Here is a 20,923-nt window from a genome sequence, read left to right as displayed (position 1 = left end):
TACAAGCTTAAATTTTATGACAACCGCCGTAACTGTACAATAGACAATTTTTATTTGGTCAAATTTTTATTGAAAATTGTAACTTTCTAGAGCACTAATCTTCGTGCCATAATTATGGCAAAATAACAATACTTTTTACATTGTCACTAACTTTTATTATATTTGGTATTATTTTTACAAATATCAAACAAATCAAAACAGTCAGCAGGAAAAGGGGTGCAAGTGTCTTTTCTCTCTTGGAACCTACATTGTTCCAAAAAAACCTGGTCATCACAAAAACGCATGTGAAATACCTTTTTGCTTCAAATTGCACTAAATCAAGCAAGCCTGTTTCTTTATTGGTTTCTTCAGTTATTATTATAATATTATTATTAATTGTCTTACATGGTGTATTTCACCGTTTTGTAGAACTGCTCACAATAAAGAACATAGTACCAGATAAGGTGTGTATTAAGTGATGAGAATTTCATATTCATGGTGCAGTTAGTTTCCCGAGGTATCTAGGTTCCTTCATGGTTCCCTACTCCCACCTCCCCCCCCCCCCCCCTTCTCCCTTAAGAAAACAAAACACAACACAAAGTACCTCTCTTTCCTATAGAAACGATCTTGCCTTCCTACTTGTGAAGAAAATTTGACAGCACCTTTACTGGTAGCTCCTTCTCTTTAGATTAAAACTAGCGTCTTTGTAACAATAATTGACCAGAAAGTTACATTGTATAGGTATACGCTAAGAAAGGGAATGCTAAAATATTTTAAAACAATTGAAAGAACCCATGATTGTTCTCTTTGACAACATTGTCAGCAAGCATCTACATGTAAATGTGGTTGTATTATGTCTCAACCTTTAATTTCCTCTTCATATGTCAAGCAGTCTTTGGTAAAACAATGAACATCCCACAAAATTTAACCTGGTTTCAGCACTAACAGAAGAACAGGCCTGGCAGTGTAAAACTAACATCAACTTGAACTATGACATTCCAAGGAGACTGTTTGACCTCCTGTCTAACAACATCTCCTGTAAAACACCATTTCAACATACACTGACTGATTGCAATGATACAACCATAGGAATGTGTTACTTCTTTGACGTTATTCCACAGCATGAAACTGTGCCAGTATAATATAAACTGCTCATTTTTTCCTTCGTTTTGAGCCAGATGATTTTTTTTCAGCCACAGATGGTGGGGTAGCAGTTTCTGATTGCTCTCGCCTTCTTTTGTTTGTTCCACTTGAGCTGGTTGTATCTTGAGATGTATCTGACAATTCATCTTCAAATAATTTAAATCTGGATTACAGTAAAGGATAAAGATACCTGCTGAAAGAGTCTGGCTTGGACGGTTTTGCATTTCCCTTTTCCTTAAATAGTAAAAATCTGTATTAGAAACAGCCCACAGGATGCTGTGTCTCATTAGTATAGATCCCTTGCAGTCTGCTAAAATAGAGGTTTCACTTGAGTGTACACTACAAAAAATTATTATAAAGCTGGACCTCCATAGGCATACACCACAAAAATAATTATACCAGCTTGTGCTACAATGTACTATTATTAAACCATAAAAGAAAGGATACTCCTCCAGGTTAAGCTCTTGTCTTAGTATCCCTGTCAGAAGCACTTCAGCACTGACCACAGGGATACCAGCCTCGAGTGGCTTTTTGCAAACACCTCTGTCCTCCTTGCAGGAGATCACAAAAACTTTGTCTTCTTTTCCTCTTGGCATACTGGACAAGAACTAGGCAACAGCAAAATAAGGAACAAACTCATATTTTAACCAGCAGTGAAATAATCTGATCTAGTTTTCATAATCTTACATCAATGCCCTTATCTAAAGGCCTAGTTTGTCCTGAAATTAGCCAGTAATGCACTTCAGTTGAAGTTCTCCTTGCAACTTCTTATAAGTGACCACCTTGGTGAAACCCCATTTGAACAAGAGATGGGATGAGTGCCATAAAGTTTGAAGCACCGCAAATTCTCTTTTTAAGTGATGTTTTCGTAGCCGTCATTGTCGTTGTATTCCGTACTGAAGACATGTAACTACCTAGATCTTCTTGTGTCATGCTTTTGATTGGTTTTGCTGCAAGGGAAATTTGCTTCAACCATTAATTAAAAGCACTACCCAGGTCTCGGCATTGATGTCATCAGTAAAGAGCCTTCAGACTTCATTTTGCAGGGAAACCAGTGATGGCATCTCAAAATGTTGGCTGTTTTCTCAGGCTAATAGGTGGCTCAGATAACATGTTACATAAGATAATCCACACATGACTTTTCACATACCTCTCCTTTAGCACTTTGAATGATATCTGAGAAGAGAAAAGTGATTATTTAAGAAATATTTGGGTATTTAATACTCACTCTTGTCCCGAAATGAGCATTATTGATGAAAGAGATGACCACAAAGGAGCAACTGCTCAGATACACTAAATTATCATAATTTTTTTATTTTTAATTTTAATTTTCCAAACCACATAAATATACATAACAAAATAATAAAATATCTAGAAGGTCTGCAAGTACATATTAGGGAGCTCAGAGAAAGGATGTTTTTGAGCCACGCACGTCAACTGGAAGTGAGACCTTCTCCTTTTTTATCTATTGCCTTGACACTAACAAATTTTTATTGCCAAGTTTCTTTTCTCTTGTAAAGACGATTTACTCGAGAGTTTAAACCAAACCACTGTCCAATGATGCAAAAAGTCCAGGTCTGGTTGACGTTTGATACCAATTTATACATCCAACGGATAACCTGTCTGAGATGGATAGTACATCTCTAGTGTGAAAACCACCAATATTTTGATCCATACAACATGGTTACATACGGAAAAAATTTTGAAAACGATGAACCTTTTGATCAACATTGCTCAAAGGTAGTTCAATACCAACATTTCCTATCTCTTTTTAGTCAGTGGACGAGTGCCTTCTTCATTACCCTTGTTAAACTGTACTTGTACTAACTTTTTGCTTGTTTGCTCTCTGGAATTTAGCTGCTTTCCAAATCAGGGTAACAGCTGGTATAAATTTAGGAAATAATTATTAGTGTAACATACCTTTCATCTGTGAAGGATCAGGTAAAACTTTCTTTGTTACGTGAACCTTGTATCCATCAAGTAACCCCTGATTGAGAGCAGCTTCATGAGATCTAAAAACAATCGTCAACTTATTCAAAGCCCCAATAAAACAAACTGTTAACAAATGCAGTGAGCTACCCACTCGAGCTGATCATGATCACCACTGTGGATTTTGCTATAGTGCCACTCAGTTGTATTTTATTGTTGTGAGGTTCCACGTATTCAGTTTTCTTTTTCTATAACCTCAATAACAAAGGGCCAAGGGACTGGCAAACTACGTTCACTATAACGAGATTCTGTTATTTCAAGGTTCTTTTTAATTATATACTTTTTTACTATTACTGGGGTGAAGCACATTGTCTATTATACCATGGACTAGCTTCGCAATAAAGAGGTTCGTTATATCCAGGTTCCACTGTAGAGTACTTCAAGGACTCAGATGCTAACTGAACTAACACTAGGGATTGCTCTAAACTTTAAGGATTGCGTACTCTCTTACCGATGGAGATCAAATTTGTACTGTTTTTCTGCCTCTTTATCCTTGACAAGGAATGGTGTTGTATCTACATTAAAGAAGAACCAAAACCGTTAAAGGGCAAGATATGGTTCGTATTTTCTAAAACATTGTTTAGCATCTTCGTCCCTATAATTATGCTCTATACTGCAGGTACTATCGTTACCACAAGCCTTACCAACAAAACTCTTCGCTCTCTTACAGGCATCCAGCCATGATGGCAAAACAATTACTTGTCCACTGGCCAATCCACATAAGAACTTGACTGTGCGTCTCACCTACATGTCAAGAGAAATTTTACAACATATGAGTGATTTCTCGCGTGCTGATTGGTTGAGAGCTATGGTTGATAAGAGCACAGACCATGGAAATAACATGATGGTGGTGCAATTTGTTTTTCACTTCCTTGCACGTGCAACTTTCTAAGAACCTTGAATGGAAATGGACATCAAAAATTCTCAATGTTATTGTAAAAAACAAATTAACAGCATACAAATGATGCCAATGTTCAAAACTCTGCTCCACTTTAGTTTTGAACATTTTGACCTCATTTTTATGGTAGATTAGAGTACAGACCATGGAAAATTGAAGTTGATTTGTTAAGTAGACTGCTACATCTTATCCTTAGTATCAGACAGCAGTTTCCCTAACAATAACTGGTGCTTTCAAAAACAGTGTTTCAAATTGTGAAAAAAAGGTTATCTCAACTAAAGAAATTATTGACAGAAGGGAAGACCTAAAGATCTTATCTACTTAAACTAAATGGTTTTAAAAACTCAACTGTCTACACTTGATCAAAACTATTTGCAGGCTATTGAAAACTCCTATTTACTGTTCTTAATAGCAATTCTTGGTTCTCACCTTATCTGTCACAAGATGCGTACAATCATGGATGTTATTCACCAGTTCACCTCCAAGACTTGTAACCACCTACAAAGAAACATAAAATAAGACTAAGAAATAATTCATAGCTTTGCTGAAATGACAGTTTCTAAGTGTCTTCAATACCAAATAAACCTTGTAGGTTTAAAAAGGGTGTCTGAACAATCTACCTTTTCACCCTGTTTATCAACGAGTCCAGTAAATATAACTCTAGGATTGCTTTCAGCAGCTTGTTTTCCTTGTCGAAGGGATGGACTTTGAGCCACAGAAGGCTGCTTTCCTCGTCTGCTTTTCTTGGCTGGGGTCTCTGCAACTTCCTTGGATGATAAAACAGACACTATGAGAAAACTGAAATGCTGTAAACAAACAGGAAAGAAAATGAACAGAGCAGCAACAGTATTAATTTTCATGTACCAAATCAGAACTGGGTTCCTGTTCACTTGATACTTTCCCTCTGCCCCGCCCTTTCCTTGTCTGGGAGCCTTCACTGGACTCTGGAGTTGACAATATTTGAGATACATCTTCTGATGACTGTAAAAGAATCACCTACAGTTCAGTGTATGCTTCATCTACATATGTTGAGGTTCTGACTGTACATTATAATATCAACCTTCTATCTCTACATTGGACATTTTAAAATCAACCTTCTCTGCAGAAACCTCTGGACCAGCTCATTTGGATAGGAATGGCAAACCATGTCTCCACAGGACTGCCCCCGCTGATGAGTTGGCTCAGCATAGTTGTGCGATAAAATTATAACCTTTAAGAAAACGTACTTCTGAAACAGTGTATACCTAGACCCTTTATACATCAAACTTCTAAAATATGTTGTTACTAAGTTACAAATTAAGTGAAATATTATGTTAAGTACTTTTCTTTAACTAATCAATACTGAGAGATTTGCTCAAGTACTTATTAGTTGATTAATTAAATGCATGCCTCTAATGCTGCGCTTCTTGAAGGCTGAGTTCTTTTGCCTCTCCATTGCCTTCCTCTACCTCTTCCTTTGGATGCTACACTGACTGCAGGTGACTCAGATGGTTGCTGTTTCTCTTCATCAATAGCCTGAGAAGTAGCTTCTGGAATCTATAATGGGAATGGACAACAGTCACTGCCAGAATGAATAGAAAGAGAATTGTAGTTACTATAATTGTTTTGTTGTTGTTTTCTTTCTTCAGCTTCTTTCACAACAAACTGTTTACTGTAGGAAGGGAATTAGCAATAATAATGGCAGTCTATCGATGTCCACCTTTGCAATGTGATGCTGGTATAATTTAAGAAAAGAAAAGAACTTCACATTGTTACGAAGTATGTACACACCCTTTTTTAGTAAGAATTTTATTAAACAGTACATGTACATTATGTTCCAGTTTGACACCATCACAGAAAGCAAAGATTTTCTGTCTACTCAATGGTTCTACAGATGATACATGTAGACATTTCAATCATTGCTTGCTTTCATTCCTTCCCCCTACAGGATGCCACTGACTTTGTTCATGTACATGCGCACGTACATGACTGTCTTATCTGTTAAACCATTTGCTATGATCTCTAAAGTTACATGTTAGTAATAAAGTGTACCTCCATTTCAGTACTTAAAGATTGAGTTTTCTTTCCTCTTCCTCTCCCTTTTCCTTTAGCGGGTGGGGCTGCAGATGCTTGTGACCTTACTTCTGTGGAAGTCACAGATGCCTCAAGAGTAATGGAATCTGTTGTCTATATGGTAAGTTCACATAATATTATTAAACAAGACTTAAGAGGTAATTCTACTACACATTTAGATTACAATTATCATAAGAAATTCACAGAAGAAAAAAACAAGAAGAAACTATCTTCTGAAGAATTTTATACATTAACAGGGCACAGATGGAGCATCTGTAATACTGTTATGATAATTTATGAATATTATGATACACATTGAAATGCACATTGCATTTCACAAAGGATGCAAATTAAACAAATAACAATTGATGTTTACTTCTCCCTACGGCCAACAGCTGACCCCTCGTAAAAAAAATAAAAGTTTAAATAAAATTTTCTTAGGACGTCAATTCCTTTACAGTAATGACTTTTGACTAATCACAAGAATACTATTACTATATAATTATTTAGTTTTTTGTGCAGCTATATCACTACTTGTCCTGACAGGCACATCTTTTTGAATAAGCTTTGATAAGGAACAGTTTTTCATAGCAAACATCCATCTACACCAGTGGTGGAAGGGACTAAAACTTGGTAACTTCACTGAGCTTTCATGTGTTCTTTCCAACTGAGTTGATGGATTTTTGCTAAATATTCATTGTCTTCATCATATGGGACAGGGAGATGTCAATGTCAATCCGGTTAGTTGGTTACCATGACTGTAATAAAGCAAGACCCCTGTTTAATGCAAGCACCCATTCAATTAGGGCAATACAAAACTGGTTCTAATAACCATGTGGTTGTATTAAAGAGATCTTCAGTTAGGAAACTGACTGTTGGGTTGAGAGAACAAGGCCAGTAGTTGTACAAATGGGGTTGTCATAACGCAGCTGCAGGTGGGTTCAATCCAGCACTGTGATGTACTCTGCACTGTGTACCTGAGCTGTTTCCTTCACCGTAGCTGCAGTTCCTTTTCTTCCCCTTCCTCTTCCTCCTCTGCGGGTATTTGTAGATTCAACATCTGTAGCTGTTGATTCTTGAGGGTCGGCAGCATCAGCAGTGTCCAAAGTCTTAAAACAAAAACATGATACATTATTAATCACCATACACACATTACCACCGTTAAATGTTTGCAAGGGCAACAACAATAATTGATCTAGATAGAGAAGTGTACAATAAGTCAAGCTTACTACTTTAAGTGGTGTTTCTGATACTGAAACTGCAAATGCTTCAGATTGATCTGCTTTTCCTTTTCTTCCCCTTCTTGATTTAGGTGCCGCGGGTGTTTCCTTTACTTCTACATCTGACTCTTCAACTGTCACTTTTGAAGCTTGTCTTCCCCTCTTTCGACCTGATCATTAAAGTTAAATGAAAGAATTTTAAAATACAACAAATGTTATACATGTAATAATTATATGTAAGTATCATATCAGATACACTATATCAATGTCTAATAATTACAAAGTTAAAGTGTTGGCAACTTTTTAAATAACTGGATATGACTTAATTATTACTGGTAATAGGACATACTTCTACAACTCAAATTATATCATTGCAATAATGCTTTAAATTGCCTGGGAAAGCAACCTTCAGGAGAAATTAAGTGGATTACGAGTTTCATAGTCCATTCACAATGAGTAACTGAAGGTTGGGAGTTAAAAGGCTTGTTTATAGTGGTTAGTGCACTTAGCTTATCCAGCTAGTTTACAGGCACTCCACTCGAATACCAGTACTTAGAAACAAATAATTCAAATACAACATAACAAGATTAGAAACCACAACTGGGAGGAGGAATGCAACCAGTTGGCTATTTACAAGCGTGGCTTAGGATTTGAACTTGGGATAACAGAGAACAAATCCAGCAAGTCGCCAGAGCAGGACTTGAACCCAGAACCACTGGACCACTAAACCATATGCTGCCTCCTTGACCCAAATAGCATCACCAAATATTATCCCTTCTTTTACTACAATTGATTTGCAAGTTGTCACCTGTTGATGAACGGCCATTCTTGTTGCTCTCCTCTTGAACTGCTTTCTTTCCTCTGGAACCTCTTTTTGTTGAAGACTCCTGAGATATGTCCTCCTCGTCTGATTCATCAGCCTCAATTGTAACCCTCATGGCTCCCCGCCGTCCTTTTCTTGAAGCAGCTGTAGTAGTCGGTGTTTCATCTTCTAGCCCTTCACATGTTGCTTGCACCTGCTTTGTTGTATCAGACGTCGAGTCTAACACTGCACTCTTTACTTGGCTTTGTTTATTTCCCATTGTATTTGGTGTGCTGGACTTTCCCTTACTGGAACTTGATCTTTCTGATGTCTTTACACAGAGGAATAACCAAACCATAACTTAATGATAAATGTTTTAAAAATCAAGACAGTAAAACTTCAAAGCAGAAGCCAGAGGTGAGAAAAAAGAATAGGAAAAGTTCATTCCTATACAAGTCTAGATTCAGTTCCCTCAAACCCCACCTGTCCCCTCTTGACCCACGGTTAATGATCTCTTTCTAATGACTGGCAATTGAAATTAAATAACAACTGCAGTCATTTTTATCCTTTCAATACCTGTTGACTCTCATCTTCCTGCGATTCTTCAATGACTAGCTTTTTCCTTCCTCTCCGTGACCGTGATCTTGGTTGGATAAGATCTTCACTCTCCTGAAATTCTTCCTCCATATCAGCAGCACTGCTGGTGGAAGGTTGGTTTTGTTTACCTACAAAATTAAACCAGTACATGAAATACATTTTAACTTACCTTTATAACTGGTCAGACAAAAAAGAGAGTTACAGCAATCTCTTGTAACATTAATACCCATTACCTTCAACAGAGGGTAAGGAGAAAGTACCGGTAGGTGTTTTACAATATATTTATGGATCAGATATAAAGGTGGACTGCACAGCTAATTTAACATATCATGTTATGAAGGAAGCTTTGTGAACATAACTGCACGCTTGAGGAGATTTCATTTCATTGCAGATCACATCATAGGGTTTCATTTGCAGAATTGATAGTAAGAACTGCAGGACATGTCATAAATACATTGTAGTGATTCTGGGAGTGAGAAAATTAAGTTTCTGAGATGGGATCTCCAGACAAGGCAATGAACATGTGTTTGTCTAAACTAAAAACCAATGGCATCAAATTCCAGTTTTGATTCCTCAAGTAAAGTTATGTTAAAGGACATCAGGGAGGAGGGAAAAAAGGTAAAAAAAGGTATGGGTTAAAACTGGAATTCCAGGGAGTACAATCACCCCGCTCCTTTAAAGAAAAGCAACAACCTAACAAACAAACAGACAAATTGCCAGTGGGTGATGAGGATGGTTACGATGGTAGGTGTATTTTCTGATTGTTAACAACAACACAGTAAAAAAACATTAGCTTCAAATTAATTAGCCTGCCAAATCCCAATTAAACTGACCTGTTTCAGTTACTAAAGTTTCATCATCTTTCTCATCTGGAGAAGAGCCAGCAAATGCTACTCTCTTGGTCGTCATTTTCTTCAGTGCATCTTTCTTTGACTAAAGAAAAGAAAACAAACAAACTTAATACTCTGTCTTGACAAATAATTCTTACCTCAGGAGACATAGCATACCATTAAACATATAGAACCTTCTAGAACTACAGTTGTAGCCCAGGTCTTGCACCTATAAATATGTAATAAAACTACTCCTGATGATTTAAACTCAAACTTCTTAGAGCTTGATTTAAATAAAAATCATAAGTACTGCTACCTTAGTTTGTACTTCTGCTTCAAAAGGCTCTTCAATTCCATAAGCTTGAGTGGCTTCGATTGCACTATATGAAGCTGAGTCTAGTGATAAAGGAGATACAATGTATTATGACTTCAATGGGAGACATTGATGTGAGTTGTATGGGGTGTACATAGCAAAGATCATGTATTCCTTGCTCTCAGTGTACTTCTTGGAATAGTAAAGGGGACTGGACCAATCACAGCCTGAACTTCCAAGAAGGCACCACTGACTAGAGATTGTCTCCAAAAAAAATGCTAGTGTAACTAAAGAATTAAGATTGGCCAAGTATAAACAAAACAAATATAGTCGACCATCTCTCATAAGCAACCACTTCACATAAGCAACCACCTATCCAAAACACCAAAATCATTCTTGTCAAATCCCTACTTTTTAACAGGGTTAACCTCTCGCGAAAAGGAACTCCTGTAAGCGGCCACTGAATCTTAATTTGCACTTTGGGTAATGACTTATGAGAGGTTCGAGTGTATGCCACAAGATTTACCACATTTTACTAAAGAGTACAAGATTTCATGTGCAATACCTGTATCATTACTTTCAGCATCATAAGCTTGAGTTTCTTCAAGTCCATATGCCAGTGTGGCTTGGTTCTCCTGTCTCATGCTTTCATCCGCTTCTTTGTTTTCGTTCTCATCATCCTTATCCTCATTGTCATCATCATCATCATGCCCGCCATAAGGCAGCGTTTCAGCCAAGCCAGATGCAAGTGCCACTCTGTCTCCTCTGCTCTTATCTCCTCTATTGTCTTCCATGTCCCAGTCTTTAGAATCTTCATCATCTGTTTCATCAGCTCCATATGCCTGAGTTGACTCCAACCCATATGGCATAGTAGCCTGAACAGCATTCCCTCCATTAACTTTAGTTTCAAGTTCATATGACATTCCTTCCACTCTCTCCCTATGGCTTTCATTTTTATCATTGTCTTCATCATCAGTATTATCACCTTCACCAACACCATATGCCTGAGTTGACTCCAACCCATAAGGAATAGTTGCCTGAACAGCGTCCCTTCCATCAATTTTAGTTTCAAGTTCACATGACAGTCCTTCCACTTTCTCCCTATGGCTTTCATTTTTATCATTGTCTTCATCATCAGTATTATCATTCTCTTCACTAACCTCTTTACTAACACCATATGCCTGAGTTGACTGTAAATCATAAGCAAGAGTTGGATCAGCATCATTACAATGTGAACCCCGGTCATCTTGATCTTGCTCATCATCAGTCTCATCATCTTTCTCAGTGGCATTATAAGCCTGCGTTGCTTCTAATCCATAAGCAAGGGTTGCAGCTGTAATGTCACCTTGATCAGCCTCTGAAGTAGGGCCAATGGGTAGTGGTTGAGAATTTGAACTGTTAGAATCCTCCTCCTCATCATCTTCAACACAATACGCTTGAGTTGCCTCCACATCAGAAAGCTTAGTTGTTTGGTTTGCATCACTTTTGTCTACTCCTACTACAGGAATGGTTGCACTTTCAGTATTAAAGTCACTGTCCATAGCATAAGGTTGTGTCGCACAATCATCTCCATATTCATCAGTAACCATGTTGTCATCATCATTTAATTTCCTTTCTCCTGCTTTTTCAGTGCTATATAACAGCTGAGTAGGTTCATTGTGATGCGTAGGCTTTTCAACGTCTGCATTTGTTTCTGTAAACCAATCAAAGATAAGACAAGTAACTATTAAACAATTATTCCTGGAGGGGCTCTGAGTCAACTCAGAGGCCATGAGGGCGAGAGGAATAATTGTTTTAGTAAAATCCAACTAGTTGGTCAAAAATATCGAGAATAAAAAAATTTTAGCTAGTTAAAGATAGACTTTAATCCTTCCGCCAAAAAGCCCGCGTTTTTCGCTACTAGTGGGCTATAACATATAGCCTAGTAATGGCTCAACCAATCAGAATGCAGCATTGATAATAGACCACTAGTTGGATTTTACTAAAAATATTATATATGTTGAAGTTAATATTTTATCTCAGGTAATTTTTGTTTTTCTTTTGTTTTTGGGTATGGTAATGTATGCTAATGAAGATGAAACAAAAAAAAATTACCTTAGATAAAAAGTTAATCACAACATACATATTAAAAATTTGAAAAGTGAAGTCTAACTTCCCAAAAGAATACAACCACTCCAAATCCCGGCGAGATTAGGTAGCTACATGCTTACACAAGCGAGCTGACAGTCAGCTACATGTACAAGGGGTTCCCAGAACAATAGCAGTTTAATAACTAATTGCTATAAATATATTATTTTACTTTTTCATTTTGGATAGGTGTTTTTTACAATGGTTCCACAGCTAGTCCAGAAACACTAGAACTCAAAAAAGCAAAAAATGTTTGAGAAAGAAAAAGTAAGTCATCTAAACCTAGTTTAAAATATACACAACTATTTCCAGCTGTACCCTTGGGGAGCTAACTCTCAGAATACAAAAATAATGTAGCTGGTGGTACCTGATTCCCCTTCATCATCCGTGGAACTCATTTCAGCTGCAGCATAGAGTACAGTTGCTTCAGCCTCTCCAGATACACTTTGCATCTGATTGTCATCTCTTTTGTCCTCTACAGCTATACCAGGAGAGGAGCTAACAACCTGTAAAATATTACACCAATACAGCTGCAATACAGCTTGGAAACTTTATGTTTACACTGAACATTACAAGCATAAACATTCTATAAATTTCTATATCATTAAAATTCTTCAAGAAATGAAATGCTTGGTCCAAGTTATGGAAATGTCAAATTCACAAGAAAATTTTCAGCCTAAGCATACAGTGTATCAGCAGAAAAATAAGAATATTCAGTCTGGGCTGGAAAACTGGTATAATCCTTAAATAAGAAGCACTCATCTTGATTGGTGCTCTTAACAGACCTAGTTTACTTTGTATTTTACAAGAAGCAGATAGTTTCTTATTATCTGGTGGCATTCTATTTCCAAAAACTCAGTGGAAAAGCAAACTTGTTAAAACTATGAGGAAGGTAAAAAATTCAGTGGACTCTGTGCATTTCTCAAGAAGTAGATTGTTTGTTATTACACTTTGGAGGGTTTGTAGCCTTTTTGAACAAAAAATTCAAGGACTTTTCAGGGACTTTCAAAGACACATTTCCCATTAATTTTTTCAAGGACTCCGTTCAGTGCAAAAAAGAGCCTTGAGTTTGCGGTTTTTTTTTTTACTTCTTAAACAACATGAGCAATATAATTATCCTGAGGGCCTTTCTGTGTTTGCTGGGTTGGATAAAGTTAGCACTGAAATTCAAGGACTTTCCAGCACCAACTGCAATTTTGAAGGACTTTTAAGGCCTCGAATTTTTATTTTAAAATTCAATGACTTTCAAGGTGCGTGCGAACCTTGACTCAGGATTCCTATTTCCAAAACCTCCTGGGAAGTAATCAAACTTGATAAAAATATGAGGTAGGTCAAAAATCAGGATCAACATAGCAGTGTTTGACTGAGGAAGGGACATCACTTTTGGTCTGAATTATCAAGAGGTTAAAAAAAACCAGGATTCTACTAAGTAGCATTTGATCATGTTAACTTATTCACCTGTTGGATGTGTTTATTTGACTCAGAATCACCAGCTGCATTATCAGTATCTTCCTCGGAATCAGATTCATTCAGGACTGTTGGCACTTTGGCAACACCTCTGTAAGGTTTCTTAACTGGTGACCCATCTTCAGTTTCACACAGCAAAGTTGGGGGGCAAGTAGGATCTAGTTCTTTTGATACATCTGCTTCAGGGTGCCTTGGTTTCTTTAACGGTGACCCATCATCTGATTCAGATCCATAAAGTAGAGTTGGTTGACAGGAAGGATCTGATACTATTGCTTTACGATTTGTGGGTCTTTTCATGGGACTTTCAGCATCTGACTCATACACCAATGTTGGTTCACAGGTTGGTTGGTTGGCAGTGTTGTGTGGGGCTTCAGGATACTTTGGAGCTGAGCTCCGTCTGTTGCCAGATGACAGCTGACCACCTTTCCCATCTGACTGAGCATCAGAGTCTGAACTAAGCATCAGTGTTTGTGGAATGCTCCCAGCTGTTTGACCTGCATGGGAGGAACCTGATGAGTCCCTGCAACAAACAAGGAATAAATCATCACGATATAAGCTATCCTTACAACAAAAAGAGGTTTGTTTGTAGTTGAAAGTGTACTTAGCTTATCCAGCTAGTTTACAGACACTCCACTGAAATAATTAGAAACAAATAATTCAAATACAACATAACAGTATAAAAAATCCCAACTGGTAAGAGGCATCCAGTTGGCTACTATTAAACAAGCGTGGCTGGGGATTTGACTTTGTGTCACAACCAAGAGCCAATCCAGCAAGTGACCAGAGTGAGACTTGAACCCGAGACTGCCATATTACAAGTCCAATGTATTAACCACTCAGCCCTGCTACCCCCTATGAGGGGATAATTAAGCTAATGATAAAAATGGTGATAAGTCTGTTTGAGTTAAGGAGGGACTAACTCCTGTTATTAATAGGACTCTTGTAAAAGTGAAAATTGATTAACTGTTCTTTGTGCAATCAAATGGCCTCATTAGAAATTCAAAAAAATCATTTATAATAATATTCACGAAGAAAAAACAAAAGAAATTAATGTTAAATGAGTGTCTTCATATCTGATAAAGACAGGGCTAAGCTTTACGTCCAGTTTTTTAGACCAAAATTAAACCAAAAAGCTTAATAGTAGACCAAGAATGAGTTGATCTATATCAGAGAATTTGAAGCTGTTCAAAGACCTCACAGTCAGGTATTGCCAGGCTTAAAAACTCAACGCAACTGCATGAATTACTTGATTAACTACTTAACAAAAGGAAGTTTGAACAGAAAATAAGATACACTAAAACTAGTAATAACCACAGCTTACGCAACGTGGGACAACAACGATCGAAGGTCAAATGCTTTTGCTCAAGCGCTCTGCTTTGCGTAAGCTTCGTGAGACACACGGTCAAAACATGTGCATGATCAGATTATGAGTGATAGAGGGTCCAAATGCGCGTGATCAAGGTGTGTTCTATGCATTCCATACATTCTTAGTGGAATTCCAAATGAATACTGGCTAAATATATGTATACATGTGACAGATGCGTAATAATGACCTGGAGATTAGGATTGCAGGCTCCTCTTGTCACCCGCAATAAAAACAGACAAAGGGAAAAGGACACAAAGTGGATGTAAGGACTACTTAACTTTCTCTGAGTACTTCTAGAGAACTTCTAGAGTATTAATTTTGTCTAACTACAAAATATAATTTCATACATGTACCTGTTTCGAAACACATTGTCTGGACTTCCAAGTCCAAATGCTAGGGTCTGCCCTTCCATACTATTCTTTTGCTTCATATGAACCTCTGCAAAGAAATAATGTATTGGTGTTATTATCAATAATGAAATAACCCTTTTAATCCTAGAAATTTAGTATTATTCACAAGACTTAAGAATTGACAGTTATACTCCTATAAATGCTGGTATTGATAACTGATCTTACTTGTGGTCTTTTGCCTGACAGGTGTTTCATGTTCTTCTTCAGAACTATAAAGAACAGTTAGCATTGCAGCAGCAGCCAGTGGCCGTTCATCATCGGTATCAGAATCTGCAGCATACATGTATGCCTCTTCTTCACCCTGAATTGCATTGGAATGAACTGGCATTATTTTCTATAAAATCTAACATAGAATATTAATAATACATGTAAACTACTATTACTGTACAGTGTACTGGTATGGAAAACTGCAGGTTCCAAGTGAATGAAGTAAGGTTTCTTGTCAAAGAAATCCTGTCATGATTACATCAGTAATAGTGTTTAAAACCCAAGCTCTTAACTGAAATCTGCACTGATAATAGATCATTTGCTATGATTATGATTATGATTATGGCTGATCCCGAGGGAAGGCCAGATGGGCACATTTCGCCTGCTCATGATTTCCTGCATTGGTCCCGCAAGAAAATGTTCTCTTTTTGGCCATACAATAAATCTGATATTGACCTAGCTTGTTCGGTCAAGGTGGCTGTCTATTCATTGGCTAATATTGAGCCATTTTGACTTCACGCTTGGTCAATAATGCATGTATTATACCATCTAAAAGTCCCTCTAGTTAAGGATTGCCTCACCGTACCTCTCCAGCTGGTTTTTTTGTTATTTGAGAAACCTGCACTGGCTGCCGCAACTCATCTCCTGGAGGACCGCTTTTTGTATTAGAGATGATTGGAACATGCTCATGAACTATTGGCTGCTACAAAACACAATGTTTTAGATTAAATAATTAACTACATATTAATCTTTGAACAAGATGTTTGTTAAAACCTGTAGATGCCTTTATTTTATTTAAAACTGACAATTATGTTTTTTCCTGGTGTCACAAGTAACATTCACAATAAAAAAATGTTATCAAAAAATACATGATGATAAATTGAGGTTGATTAACATATGATACTACAAACACCATTCCTAACAGCATCCTTTAAAGCAGTTTGAACACTACAAGAGTTAGGGATTTAATGACTACTGTACTAGCTGTAAATCACCAGAGAAAATGATGTTTTTTAATCTGATAATTCAGTCTGTTTTGCTAAGGTTTGTCTATACATGTACCTTATCACCATCTAATTCCTCTTCTGTAGTTGCCTCTGGTAACATGGATTCCGATTCTGTCTCAGATCCAGTTTCATCCCCTTCATCCTTCCATTAAATTAAACAAGAAATGTTACCAAAAATTAAAATCTTTGTTTAAGTCAATGAAGTTTAGGATAATGTGTCTGGATACATGTTCCTAATAATTCTAAATAATACAGAAATCTGGCCCTGGCTTCTAAAACTTAATAAATGAATGGAAGAGCTAAATTGATAATTATATAAAGTTTTGTAACCATCATTCAAAAGCACTTCCCGTGAATTACAGGGTACTTAACATCATTAGAGGCTGTCTAATAAGGCTGTCAGAATTAGATAGACTGCCTCAATCCATAAACGATAATACTTTTTATCTAATCCAAGGCTCGCATTTTCCATAAACTGGAAAGCAAAAGGCAGACAGATTTTACAACTGCAGCTGAGTGCCTTTTTAAGGATACTGGCTTTATGTCCGTATTGTATTAATCACTGTGTATTCTACTATCAGTCATTTGAACATTATTTTAGGGTAGAGAGCTGGAATACTTTCTTGTAGGATCCTCGATGGTCATAAAAGGATTCGCCCCTTAGTTCTTATTCAGAGAACCTGGCAAGCAATCTTGTGAGAACACTGCTAATGATAAAGCCCGACTTTACAGTCATGTGTAGGTTAAACAAGCCTCAGCTTTACCTCTTCTGTGTCTAAATCCACCACATATTGACATTTCACATCACCGAACGTGAGCATGTCACCATGCTTAAGCTCATATCGTATTGTAGGCTTCAAAAGAGACTGTAAAATAAATTGAGAAAAATCATCTTTATTTACAATGTTTGTTGCAAATATTTTTCCAATATAGAGTTGAGTGCGAGATGGAGCTGGAGTTGTCTGAGTTATAAAGACCCAGACATTGAGCTGCCAGTGTAATGACTATAAAAACTTATCATGTTTCAAGCTTGATAATTTATGTTTCTTACACAATTATTATCAAGGTTTTCATTAAGAATTCTAGTAGCAGGAGAAAGGTGTAATGTTACAGGAGAATATTTTGAAGGAGGTTCCACGTCTAAATATAATAAAGTCATAGGCTATCAAACGTTTGCTGGAGAATTAAGAATTATAAACCAAGAATTCTCTGATCTCTGATGCCTAATGAACTCCCTGATTATTAATTACATCACCAAATAAGTTATATTATTACATTATGAATAAACTCAAATACTTAATGTGTTTTCTGATACCTTTCCTTTCTTTGTTCTGTTCTTGCTTTCACAATCATAAATTAGATGAAGATCTCTTTGCACTTCAATACAGGCATGCTTCTTTGATAAAGCCTTTAACACAACAAAGAAATTAATAAACACAAGATGAAGAAAAATTTCTAAGCAATTATTGCTCCACACTATATACAAGATCTGTACAAGCCCTTGTTTATAAGATAAACAATCTCACCTTAATAGGAATAGTGATGTTACATTTTCCATCTCTCCCAATAACATTATCACCTTCAAAAGAAAAAGTATTATATTGAAGAGGTGCATAGAAAAAAGCCTAAAAAGACCTCTTATAAAATGCTTAATTAATATTCTCCTTCTATTTACTTGTCAGTGAAACACAGAATTTAGTACTAAAACAACTACCTATGGTCTTAACTCCTTTTCTTTAATACTTTTCAGCTACGTAATGGAATGCACTGCCTGACTTTTTTCGTACTAGTTTTTTTGCAGACTTCGAGACTTAAAGTAAGTGTACGTTAACCAAAATTACCACACTTTGACAAGCTCTATGGAGAGAACAATGAAAGACTGGAACAAACTATCTGCAAGTGAAATGGCAGCAAGAGATGCCGATACCTTTAAAATAGCTGAGAGAATCTATGAAATGTACTTTTCAAAGGTCTACCACCCTTTTTATAGCCTGACAATGCTAATTACTTTTCTATTATATTTTCTCAAATCCTTGGTGATACAACTGTACATACCCAGAAATATCGGAAAGAAGGTCTCCTTAAATCCTTGCTGAGTAAATACCTTTAAGACTGCAACCTTTGAAGTAAATGATGAGTGAGCATGTACTTTAATTTACTTTATATTATATAATAGTGATGGTGGTGATGATAATGTGATGATAGTTAATGAAAAGTTGTTTCAAAAGCATTGTTCAACCTAGAAGTTAGTCAAAGTGAGTCATATGTCCCACATGGCATTTTAACTTGGGACATTTCAAAAAGTGGTCTAGGTCAAATTATGATATTGACACTTTGAACGACTATCATCCAAACTATCACCCATATAATAAAGTTAACGTGCTTGTTGACCCTGAGGCTGTTGGCTCTTAAAGTTCTGGAGGCTGTCTTAATGAACTGACTTTTCCAGCTTCACTATCCTTAACCAGCCAATCTTCATGCTTTTCAGGTTCAACTGCAATTCTCTCATGCATAAAAAGTGAACTAAGAGCTTTTGTTATTGTTTCATGATGAAACAAAGACAAAAGAACAAAGTCAACAAACAAAGTGTGAAAAGCTTAAAGTTTGTACTGGAAAAGTCCCTCTTTGCGACTCTTCTCATATTTTATTTCATTCCTCGCGAAGTGGACTGCTGTACACAGCCTAGTTCTATTTACCTTAACTCTTAGCCATATCACAGCGACATGCGTTGGTTTAGACTTATCTTGTATGACCTGTATTTTTAAAAAAATTCATTGACCTCTGCGATCAAACGACTGGCAACAAAGAAAGACTTGGGTCCATTTATAATTGACAGAGCTGTAGTTGATTCCAGTCGATCGGTCAATCTTCCCTTTAATATAAGGAAAATCCTTTGCACATATCCTCGGAAGAGAAAAGATATAAGAGGTCTTCAAATGTTTCAGATCAGCGACCTGTCATCGTTCCTCGCTGGAGGGCTGACTTGCATCTGGTGCGGAGATTTGTTTGTTTCATGGTCGGGTTGTAGAGAAGACCAGACTCCACAAAGCATTTTGAAGAACAATTCTATTTCAATTAAGTTCAATTTGTTTAAATTCACTGCAGATCCTGTTTGACATTGGACAAAATCACTTTCCGCTTGATCGTACAGTAATTCCACAGTCACGATGAATTTCTGAAGAACCACTCGATAACAGCTTGTCTCAACTCTGAAGCATTTGACATATTTTGCACGTGACAACGTAGAGCCGGTATGCCCTTTCATAAACTTGTAGCATTTGAATAATACACAGTTAAATGGATCTTAGGCTTTTGAATCGCACACACACGAAAATATTGACATATCTCGATGCTATTATTTTCCATTGTTGCTCTGTTCGACTTCTGTCAGCGCAAAACCAGCAGGTTGCGAATAAATTAGCTTCTCAGGAATATTTAGGCTGTACATGTGACCAGCCGATGCCAGGGCCTTTTCCTGCCCCACCCATTTTTTAAGGGAAAAGCCCAGGGGACGAGGTTGCCTTCTCTACTTGATTGACACCAACAAGTGTGGGAGGGGGGTAAATGACTATGGAATTCCAAGGGCATGGTGGGATAGACCATTGTGGAAATTCTGAGAGCAGGGGAAGGGTAAAATAAGGAAGCCGTCCATGGTATGGTATAGATATTTTCAGGAATTGCCCAATATGAGTTTAGCCCTGAAAAATCTTCAGAATGTTCAATCCAGACAATTTTGCCCCAAAGAATCAAATTCCATATGTTTTCTTACTGTAACCATAAAGAAACCCTCAACTCTTTATAACTTACCCCTCATGAAGAATTCCATTCCCTCCACCGGGAGGGGGGGCCAGGGGGTGGGGGGTTGGTATTAGCCCATTTTTGTTTTGTACATGTCTCCACATGTCCAGGCTCTGCTGATTTCTCTTATCACGTCAAAATAAAGTTCATACATTCATTCGGTCAGTCAGTCAGTATTTCTGCATTAATGATCATTCATTCATTCATTCATTCATTCACTCCTTCATTCATGCATCATTCTGTCCTGAATTATGAAAGGTGTATTTTTCAAATTTACCTCCTTCTTCTTGGCATGAGTGTTGACCTGCTTCACTTGTTCCTCCTCTTCTTCTTCATAATCATATATTGCTTGTGTTTGATCAAAATCCATCTGCAACTGAATGAACAGAATAACAATCAAAATTAAAGCAAACTTGAATTTTGGCCAACACGCGATCAAGAGAAACTGAATCGAGTTTATTATGATAGCATAAGTATCAGGGAGAAACATGCCGCAAATCAAACGAAAATCATAATAAAGACAGACACGAACTTGCAAGTAACGAAAGAAAGCAGACAAAAAAGGAAACAAATTGGGTTTACCTTACTTTTTAGGGTATCTTCAAGTCCGCCATGTTAGGAAATAATTTCGCGCGAAAAGCCAGCGGTAAGTGAGTACACTATATGATATCATACATGACCAGACATATGCAAACGACACTGCCCAACACTAGTTTCA

General features: G+C 37.0%; 1 protein-coding gene across 1 annotated transcript; it reads right to left on the bottom strand.

Moving 5' to 3' along the window:
* Nucleotides 1-354: 354 nt before the first annotated feature.
* LOC140953392 (uncharacterized) lies at nucleotides 355-20,847 on the bottom strand. The gene is made up of 30 exons (XM_073402875.1): nucleotides 20,788-20,847; nucleotides 20,483-20,581; nucleotides 18,463-18,526; nucleotides 17,934-17,986; nucleotides 17,723-17,815; nucleotides 17,172-17,273; nucleotides 16,463-16,549; nucleotides 15,987-16,100; nucleotides 15,359-15,494; nucleotides 15,137-15,221; nucleotides 13,409-13,937; nucleotides 12,318-12,456; nucleotides 10,389-11,516; nucleotides 9,827-9,906; nucleotides 9,514-9,613; nucleotides 8,660-8,808; nucleotides 8,090-8,414; nucleotides 7,291-7,451; nucleotides 7,039-7,170; nucleotides 6,041-6,175; nucleotides 5,399-5,545; nucleotides 4,874-4,990; nucleotides 4,630-4,776; nucleotides 4,439-4,507; nucleotides 3,756-3,855; nucleotides 3,563-3,626; nucleotides 3,043-3,134; nucleotides 2,273-2,298; nucleotides 1,570-1,730; nucleotides 355-1,285 (listed from the first exon to the last, which is right to left on the bottom strand). The coding sequence occupies exons 2-30, from the start codon at nucleotides 20,573-20,575 to the stop codon at nucleotides 1,132-1,134; spliced, it is 4,782 nt and encodes a 1,593-aa protein (XP_073258976.1). The 5' UTR covers nucleotides 20,576-20,581; nucleotides 20,788-20,847; the 3' UTR covers nucleotides 355-1,131.
* Between the last annotated feature and the right edge of the window lie 76 nt (nucleotides 20,848-20,923).

This window comes from Porites lutea, chromosome 11 (assembly GCF_958299795.1).
Source record: "Porites lutea chromosome 11, jaPorLute2.1, whole genome shotgun sequence".
NCBI classification, from domain to species: Eukaryota; Metazoa; Cnidaria; class Anthozoa; order Scleractinia; family Poritidae; genus Porites; species Porites lutea.
The sequence above is the reverse complement of the archived record's forward strand: the minus strand, read 5'-3'. Positions and strand labels throughout refer to the sequence as shown.

Excerpts from the sequence above, each read along its gene's own strand:
- LOC140953392 (XM_073402875.1), bottom strand. The coding sequence starts at position 20,575 with ATGGATTTTGATCAAACACAAGCAATATATGATTATGAAGAAGAAGAG. Across the intron at positions 17,816-17,933 it reads ACATCACTATTCCTATTAAG|GCTTTATCAAAGAAGCATGC; the intron begins GTGAGATTGTTT and ends GTTGTGTTAAAG. Across the intron at positions 6,176-7,038 it reads CGGTGAAGGAAACAGCTCAG|ACAACAGATTCCATTACTCT; the intron begins GTACACAGTGCA and ends CTTACCATATAG.